Genomic DNA, 9897 nt, shown 5'->3' on the forward strand with positions numbered 1-9897 from the left:
GGTGGTTATAGCGATAGGTAGTAGAATGGGGGTTTGCCCTCTCCCATCCCATATTTTCCAGGTTAAAAGAACACCAATTTGATAGGGGTTATAGCGATAGCAGAATGGGGGTTTGCGAACTCCTGTCCCACATTATCCAGGTTTAAAGGACTCCAATTTGATAGAGGTTACAGCAATAGCAGAATGGGAATTTACCTTCCTGTCCCACATTTTCCAGGTTTAAAGGACTTCAATTTGATAGGGGTTATAGCGATAGATAGCAGAATGGGGTTTTGCCATCTCCCGTCCCCCATTTTCCAGGTTTAAAGGACGCGAATTTGATAGTAGTGAGGGTTTATAATAAATAGCAGAATGGGGATTTGCCCTCTCCGGTCTCATTTTATTTACGGTTATGTGGTTGAGGACAACACATTGAGAGAGGAAACCCTCTGTCACCACTTCATGGGCTACTCTTTTTCGATTAGCACCATCCCACAGACAGGATAACATACTACGGTCTTTGATATACCAGTCGTGGAGTGTATCAAATAAGCCCAATGGGCTCAGACTGGATGGATCCCACACTGACCGCGCATCAAGCGAACACTTTACCACTGTTGTACGTCCTGCCAGCCCAGGTTTAAAGGACACCAATTTGTTATTTAGGGGGTATAGTGATAGTAGAAGGGGTATTTTCCCTCTCCTGTCCCTCATTTTCTAGGTTTAAAGGACACCAATTTGATCATTAAATTACTTATTTCAATTTGTATTTGTCTTACAATATCATGGATGTGTGGTTATGATTATTGGCAGGTGATGACTGGTGCTTTTACTTGATATTAGCAGTCTTCACATGCATTCAAAATGGTCAATACAAATGAATGGTCGTCTACCAATAAAACAAAATCTCAAAAAATAACAAGATGGTCAAAGTAAAAAAGCTTTATTGTACGAATATGAATGGTCCAGCATTCAGTCTGTTGTAACAAAATAGAAACGAGCAAAACGTATACAAATAATATTAAATAGTCCTAATGACCATCATCAAAAGGATGTGGGCCAATGTTTTTGAAGCAATCTTGGCACTACAAAATTGTAAAACCATCATAGGCTATAACATCACTACAAGTGACATCATAGCTTACGATGCACACGTGTAGAAGGGTGCCAATACATGTAAAAATATATATAAACCATTGCTGCGGGATAATTTTACAATTTGGTAGCACTAAGATAGCTTAGAAAATATGGGCCCATAAAGACCAAACAAATGTTAAAGAAGTTTCATTTAAAAGTTAATTCAACAGATGTATGCTTATAGAAACTATTAGCCATCAAAAGGAAAGGAAAGTAATTTTAAACTTCACTAATCTGGGCTCCATTGACCCTACCATCACTGTAAATGCATATGGTAGTTACACACTTGGTCAAGAAAGAGGGTTGTAACCTGCCACCACCACTACAGGAGATGTTCAAAATCCATTCAAAAGAGGTCTATTTTAACTAGTAAAAACTAATATAACACAACTAGAAAATTTCATTGTAAAATACTGAATTTGATAACAAATACTGATAACAATCTTTTGGTATGTAAGATAGGAGCCGGCTCCAATAAAAATAAAATAAGTTTAAAATTTGATTAGTAAAATACATTTTGATTGATGACAAAGAGTGTCAAAGTCAAACATTAAAGGTAAAGACAACAAAGAAATTAATAAATGCAGAATACACAAAAAGTAAATATGAGGTCCTGTGCTAATTAAACTTTAAAACCTACATTCAAGGATTTACTAAAATATTGAGTCTGGACTTCAATAATTTTATAGACAGCACTAGCCAAGTTTTTTAAAATTCACTTAAAGTTGAAAATCTCTCAACACTATTTTGTATTTTCAGTAATGTAACTTTTCAAAAAATATATAGCTTAAGCACATGATTATAAAACAACATTAATTAGATATTTTCATAATTATATCAAAACAATACGATTTTTTTTTCATCTTTCTTTTTCTTAAAATACTTAAATATGCATTATTCAGCTAAAAATTAAGTAAACAGAAAAACAGTAAATAAAATATTTAAAATTTGAAAATATATATCTTTAAGATAAAAAAAAAACAGAGTTAAAAGTGTGCAAGTGTGTGTGTAATATTAAAAAATAATCAAACTGTAAATCAGAGCTCACAAATACAAGTTACAGATTAAAATGTATTTTTGTTTGATTACAAAATAATATAAACAAAAATAAATTTAAATATAAAGTTACAACACCTTATATTAAAAGACCATTAACAATATAAAAAATAAAGTTAAAAAAGTTAAATCTTCAATTTTAACTTGCAAGAAACATGCTAATCAAAATAAGAAAACAATCGTCACACCAAATTGACATGGTATATAAATAAAAAATATCACAACTTTGCTATCACATTTGTAATTTACAGTCAACAGCCCATATACACAAATGTATATGGTAAAACTCACTTATGTGTCACCTTTATCACAAAATCATCATTTCTAATTGACAGGATATATAAATAAAAAATATCACAAATTTGCTATCCCTTAAAAATCTTTTTTAAAAATCGCCATTGTGTAGTAAAACTCCCAAAGTGTCATTATTATTAAGAAGACATCTGTCTAAAGTTTTAGATTAATTACCTTTTAAAAAGCCACTGTTTTATACTTCAAAATATTTTAATGTCCCAAATTATTTCATTTTCCAGTGGTCACTATTTTATAGTCCTGAATAAGTTAATTTTTAAATAGACACCACTGTCTTAAGTGACCAGTGTACATTAAACATCTCCAGAAATGGTTTCATCGTACATCCTTCACTTTATCTTTCCATGACTTTTCTTCTTTTTCAAACTTTTATGTTTTTTGTGTTTAACTCCTTCCGCATCTCTATCGCCACTCAGAACTTCACTGGACTTCTCTTTCTCCGAAGTGACGTGTTCTGACGAAGGCTGACTCCTTTCTGTTGTGGGTTTGCTCTGATCAGAAGACTCAGTGTCCAACTTGCTGACCTGTGGTAAAGCCAATTCATTCTCTGGAGGAGCAGCAATCACTGTTGATGTAGGGTCTTTTCCTGATTTATCAGTGGCAGCAGGTTCTGAAATAAAACAAGGCTCATAAAATTAAAGTAACTGACCTACTGCAAATGAAAATATTTAAACTACGGCAAAAGGGAGATAAATAAGATGTTCTGAATAATCGTGAAAAACATGTATAAAGGGTAACTTGTAATACTAACAATAGATGTATCAAACATTGTCCAATAAAGTTCTATGAAATAATACCAGAATCATGAAAACTACTGACACAAATATTTATATCTTACATTAACATAATAACGACCACTTATCTATAAAGGGGACTTCAGATATGACTTCGATATATATAAGACTGTGTCTCCACATGAAGGTGTTTGGATCGGTCAATTTGTAAATATTGATTAGATACAAATTAGATTTGTAGATATTGAGTACATTATAACAAAGCCTCTAAAGAATTTATTATGAATTATTATCATTATCATTATCATTATTATTATAAATTTGACATTTAAAAAACAATTGTTTTTCAAATATGTGTTTTCAGGAGCATGCACAACTTACTCTTTGTATCAGGCTTGCTCTTGTACTTCTTTGGACTTGGGTCTCGGTTTTTCTTTTTCTTGCCACCATCGTTAGTTCTTTCTGAATGTTGGCCCCGAGTTCCTGTCTTAACATGAACATCTGCTGCTGTTACCTCTTGTTGGACTAAAATCACAAGAACCACACTTTTAAAATGAGATCAAACACAGCAATGAAACTTATACAAAAGGAAATATGAATACAAAGTACATGCAAACAAAACACACTATAGTACTTGATAAAAAAAACCTCGACATATATTTAGAATAAATTCCTCCTAGTATAGTAGTACAGAGAAGTGAGTACTTTAAAAACTGAACCAGAAGAAAGAATGTTTAAAATACAAATATTTATTATTTGTAACAGTATTTTTTACACTAGTATTACGCCAGTTAATGCCAAATGCAGTGGTACGCCCTATCTTTCCGCCTTACCTTTTGTGTTGTCAGTAGATGTTTCTCCTTCTTCAAAGTCGTCCAAAGTGATCTCAGGTTGCTGTTTGCCCTGAGTGTTTTCTGTGGTAATAGCAGGTGTTGTATCAGAGACAAATGCTGGGTTAATGTAACCAGTCCTGCTGTCTTCCGACAGACTGGAGCCTTGTCTAAATGAACAAACATAAATTAACAGACCAGAAAATAATCTTAGGCTCAATAAAATTAACTTTAGCCCACAATGCAAATTTGGAATTAATTCTAGATGTCAAGTATTGATCATATCATGCCAAATTTTTTTTGATTAAATATGCATGGTCATATACAATCTAACATGTACCATGGAAACAATTAAACTAAAATTGTAAAGTGACAGATAAGTGTTGTATTTTCTCACACTAAGAGCAAAACAACAACATTATTTTGTCAAAGAACAAAATTACTGACCTTGAGCTTGTAGGTGGAAAACTTAACAAGTCTGGAGCTCCCTTAATGAAAGAGGAAATACTCTTCTCATCCTACAAAACATATATATATATATATAATATGAAGATAAATAACTCACTTTGTTACAATGTAGAAACTTGGATTATTTTCTCTTTTCATTTGTACTTAACCTGACCTAACCAATATCATTTCCCCCTATTCCATTAGAGAGGGGCGGGATGCAGCCCAGTGGTAAAGTGCTCGCTTGATGCATGATCGATCCTTGTCGGTGGGCCCATTGGGTTATTTCTCGTTCCAGCCAGTGCACCACGACTGGTATATCAAAGGCCATAGTATGTACAATCCTGTCTGTGGGATGGTGCATATAAAAGATCCCTTGCTGCTAATCGAAAAGAGTAGGCCACGAAGTGGTGACAGCAGGTTTCCTCTCTCAATATCCGTGTGGTCCTTAACCATATGTCTGACACCATATATAATTCCCCTTATTCCATTAGACATCCCAAGAGCCAGTGAAATAAAATCTGCAATTGGGAAAAATGTCACTGGATGGAGGTCAGATTAACTTGAAAAGGAAGCACTGATTGATCAATTGTTCAGTTCTCCCCAAGACCTAAAGCATACACCACCACCACCACCCCAAAAAACAACATAATAACCATTTTGTTTGGTATACTGCAATCACATTAGTATGGTGTCGATAAATATGATACATAATAGGCTTTGCACTATGTAGGGCCTTTGATATACTAGAAATGGAGATGGCTAAGTACTCTCAGTAGTCACCAATCCTAGCAGTAGTCAAACACAATGCTTAGAAACATTGCTTCAACAATATATAGTCTTTGATCAATAGACTTCTCCCATCCCGAGTCAGGCCACCGATCTTATCGGAGGTCAGACTCTGGATGGGCGTGTTCGAAACCCTAGTGGTATATGAGCATGTTAAAGTAGTTATCCATCTATTTTTTGAGAGAGAGAGAGTACCATTAACATGCCCATGTATCGCTACGGTGTCAGGCATGTCTGTCACGGGCCACGTCTCTGGATAGCCAGTGGCCTGGTCTGGGACAGCATCCTTTTTTTGAGGCTACAATATTTCCAAGAACCTCCACACAAAAGCTATTACCTCATCTAACTCCAAGAGATCCAGTGGGAGATTGAGTGACTCATCAGCGTACATCTCTTCTTGGTCAGGACCACAGAGAGGTTCTGGGTACAGGTCTTCAAAGTACTCATGCTTGTCTGAAAAAAGAGGAAAAAAATCATCAAGCAGTTCCAGTTAATATTATAAAATCATCAAGCAGTTCCAGTTAATATTATAATAAACTGAAATTTTAGAATTGCATTTTATTTTATACAAAACCAGAAGAATAACTAGTAGTAAACCCTTTGTTAAACCAATACAATGCCAATGACATTCTTATTTCACACTGTTAATTCATATTTGTATGTTTCACTAGCAATGAATATTTTTGTGATGTAGAACTAGCTCATTCATATGTTTGAGACACCTGTGTTACATATTCCAAGTCATGTAAGTAAAACATACAACAATTTAACAAGTGTAACACAAACCTTCAATTACAGGATTGGAAGATGATTCTGGCCAAATCCTATCCAACTCAGGACCTGTAATCTGTTGCTTAGCAACCTTTTCTGAACGCCCATTTAAAAACACTCCTGAATTGAAAGAAATTTATCATATCATATTTGTCATATAAATTTCATATTAAGTATATTATTAATTTTTTTACATCATTATAAATATTATGAAGTTTTTATTTTAAGTCTTAACATCATTGATTTCTTTTTGGTGCCTCATCTGCAACACAATTCCACAGTTAACTTTTCAATTCTGTACTGCTTAACTTATGAGCACATAACTTAACAAATATTCAATACATCCATTGTCTATAGTGAACCAACATCATGTTTGAACATCTTGTATCTACAGTAATGAAAGTAGGTCAAATAAATTATACATGCATGTTATAACAGTAAAATTCACATCTTTAAGTTCAATGTTGTTAGAAGTAAATTAGTAATCAACACAATATAATGCATTTTTTCTTATAATATTTTGCATATATAATGTCCATCTTTCTTCAAGTTAGTTTTGGATATTTAAATGTTTTAAATATATTATTATGTAAGAAAGTTGCCACATATATAGGAGAGGGCCTCATAAGTTAGTGGACTTTTCCCAATCATTTTATTCTTTGTACAATAAAATATGTTTTCAATCAATCAATCAACTGACCCATAACAAACATTTTAAGAAGCATTCTCCTTTTCATTGGTGACACAAGAATGAGGTCATAGTCTCGCTGAGCCATTCGTCGAGAGAACATGGGCATCATCTTCATCAGATCAGCAGAGGTACTGCGGATGGAATCTTTCACACTTTCTGCAAAAATTAACGACATATTACACATATTTACATATGAAGGTACATTTTTACAGTAAATGATTAAATTTATTGAAGTATTATGTTCAAGGATATAACACATGAGGGCCACACAGTTTTATTTTTGTGATACATGAAAACAAGGTTAGTGGGACCAGATTTTAAAACATGGTATGTATAAAGTATTACTATACCATGTTTGTTGTACTAAGAATATAACAAATATTACAGTGACCCAAACCATACTGAAAACAGTATATGAACAACATCAGAATTTTTTATCCAGTATTTTAACTGAATGTGAAACACAAGTCAGACAAAGTTTTTCTGTGATTATTTGATCCATAAAAAGTAGGTCACAGTGGTAAACTTCTGCATTTAACAAGTCTCCAGAATGTATTATGCTTGCCACTGGTTACACTATAGGGCTATGAGACATGGAGTGAAAACAAAAGTCGAATGTGTGGAATGCAATACAATGGCATGATTTGTCATCCATGTTCAGCGCTGGAATTAAGATGCATAATGCTATTTCACTTTATTCCTTAGTCCGATTATCATCTAGTAAGTGTCGGGTACTTGGGTATGGGTCGAGTTTGACCCTCGAGTACTTGAGTCCAATGTACTCATGGAGGCTCTAGTACGTACCACCAAACAGAGACTTAGGTTCAAGTTTCTCATAGGCCAAGATCATTTCATCTAGCAGATCCCACAGAGTCCCATGAAGAGCGTCGGACAGCAGTTCCGCTTCCCTCAGATAGGCATTAATCACCTGAATCTGTTGTGACAGCTCGTGCACTGGTGCAAACATTGGATGCACACTGCGACACTTTTCTGTGAAGTAAAATGATTTTGGAGTTGAAAAATATCAATGAAAGTTTCACATATTTCTGGTTTGATTATAATGTACTTGATCATTATTACTAAACAAAATGTACAATATTTAAAGTTCTATTATATAAATTAAAAGGAAAAAAATCTATTTCACAAATCCGGTAATTGAAATAAAAGTCAGTTTTAAAAAAGAAAAAGAAAAAAAAGAAGAGATCATTAGTATACACATGTATATAAAAATCACAGTTGAAACATAAATAATGTTAAGTTATACAAGATTATTGTATAGAGTCATCTTTTCGGTCATCTTTTTAACTTCTAATAATTCAGTTTTAATAGTACTATATTTATTAAATTACGTTTTAATAGTACTATATTTATTAAATTCAGTTTTAATAGCTTTATATGATTTATTAATGTGGTGTTTTAAAAACAATATTAACAAGAGATAATAGAAAATACAAAAAAGTGAAACATTCAGCTAAATATATTACCAAGAATTGTTCTTCCTCTAAGCACTGCATTCATAAACTTGTTTGTTTCAAAGCTCAGCTGGTCAGCTCCTTGGTAATTCATCGCTGGCCAAATTGGAGGTTTACCACGTCTTCCACCACAGCATGAGTGAGCTATGATGAGATACACCAGAAACGCAAAGATCACAATAGCCATGAAAACATTCAACGTGACCATCACCCATGATGCGTACGGCTCAACAAGCCATGGTGATGACACGTCTGATGGACGGACATTGGCAATACTGGCTCCAAACACAGCATCCCCAATGAGGCACAGGAAACAGATGATGAAAAGTAGGTTGAAGCTTAAGATCCTGAAAGGAAGGATGATGACAAAAAGAAGCCACATCAAGATCAGCAGCACGGCTGTGGTTACTGCTTGTGGTAAAATGTATTCATACAGGGAAGCATACGCAATGAGAAGCAGCAGCTTGAAGATGTGCATGGCCGACCGGTAGTGAACACCATTCAGTCTGAAAGATGAAAATATGTGGAAGCCCTTCACCAACCAGATGACATCCAGTCCAGACATGTATTCCATTTCCTTCAACTGCAGGTAGCTCTCGTGGTGTTTGGACGTTGAACCCACAACCTCGTGTCTCGTTCGGTATATCATCCATGCTGGGAGGACAATGAACAGTGCCACAATGATGACAAGTCCAAACAGTAAGTATGCCCAATGAATAGCACTGAAGCAGGTTAAATCATTCAAGACATCCACCGTGCCTGTACTTGTACAATGGAACAGTTTGAAAAAAACTGTTCCAATGGGTAGGGCAAGAATCTGACAAATAATTATGATTCCTCGTTCCATTTTAGCAGTATGGACCAAGAGATACGGCCGTCTTCTGTATCGCAGGATACAGTATACCACAATAAATGCTGTAAAAAGCAAGAAAATAAGAACACCCCAACCGAGAACCATGTAGTTGAATGAATAAGGTAACACTGAACTGGGTATGTCATAGTTCTGAACACCTTTGAAGACTCCACTGCTAACCTTCACAAAGTCCCACACATCCAGGTTGAAAATTAAGATAAAGTTGGCATAAGTTAACCACGCTGTTGGCCACACCCACTTCAAAGACATTGACTGCAATACGGCCAGTATCTGAAGTAGCTCCAAAACAAGAATCAGTGCATCTGATCCAATGAGGGATGTTCTTCGTTTCCCCTTCATTTTGTAGAGTGGTCCATCTTCAATGTCCAGATGAGAAGGACCAGGTTTGTGATTCAGGTAAAGACGTGCTGATTTAACCCGACCAGTGGGCAGCAAAGGCTTGGCAACCTTATGTCGGTGAGCTTTATCCATGTTTTTATTTATGCTTTTAGTTCTGAAATTAAAAAGAAAGTATGTTATTAGTGATTAATATCTGGATTTTTTTCATCACGGAACTCGAAAATGATTGATGTAAATGTATTTGATGTCAAAATAGGATTGTTGTTGTATTATAGCGGGAATCTTTGACTACTCTTTGGTGGGCAGCGATCGAAAGAAAATGACATAACTTGGTCTCGGACTGTAATGAGAGTGTATAACTGTCCAAATGTCCGTCTAGCTCTCTTACAGTCAGAGTAGGCCATTAGTAACAAGGGATGTTTTATATGCACCATCCCACAGACTGGATAGCACATACCACAGTATT

The 9897-nt window shown here is 34.8% G+C and overlaps 1 protein-coding gene across 1 annotated transcript; it reads right to left on the minus strand.

Moving 5' to 3' along the window:
• Nucleotides 1-2109: 2109 nt before the first annotated feature.
• LOC121375280 lies at nucleotides 2110-9582 on the minus strand. Its single transcript, XM_041502654.1, has 9 exons — nucleotides 8231-9582; nucleotides 7551-7736; nucleotides 6756-6902; nucleotides 6071-6175; nucleotides 5622-5737; nucleotides 4496-4566; nucleotides 4052-4218; nucleotides 3600-3743; nucleotides 2110-3094 (listed from the first exon to the last, which is right to left on the minus strand). Exons 1-9 carry the CDS (start codon nucleotides 9561-9563, stop codon nucleotides 2814-2816), a joined length of 2550 nt encoding a protein of 849 aa, XP_041358588.1. The 5' UTR covers nucleotides 9564-9582; the 3' UTR covers nucleotides 2110-2813.
• Between the last annotated feature and the right edge of the window lie 315 nt (nucleotides 9583-9897).

The sequence above is a fragment of the Gigantopelta aegis genome, chromosome 6 (genome assembly GCF_016097555.1).
Source record: "Gigantopelta aegis isolate Gae_Host chromosome 6, Gae_host_genome, whole genome shotgun sequence".
In the NCBI taxonomy this organism is placed as follows: domain Eukaryota; kingdom Metazoa; phylum Mollusca; class Gastropoda; order Neomphalida; family Peltospiridae; genus Gigantopelta; species Gigantopelta aegis.

Coding starts and splice junctions, on each gene's coding strand:
- LOC121375280 (XM_041502654.1), bottom strand. CDS start 9,563: ATGGATAAAGCTCACCGACATAAGGTTGCCAAGCCTTTGCTGCCCACT. Junction 6,903..7,550: donor ACCTAAGTCTCTGTTTGGTG/GTACGTACTAGA, acceptor TAATTTTTGCAG/AAAGTGTGAAAGATTCCATC. Junction 3,095..3,599: donor GAGCAAGCCTGATACAAAGA/GTAAGTTGTGCA, acceptor GTTTTATTTCAG/AACCTGCTGCCACTGATAAA.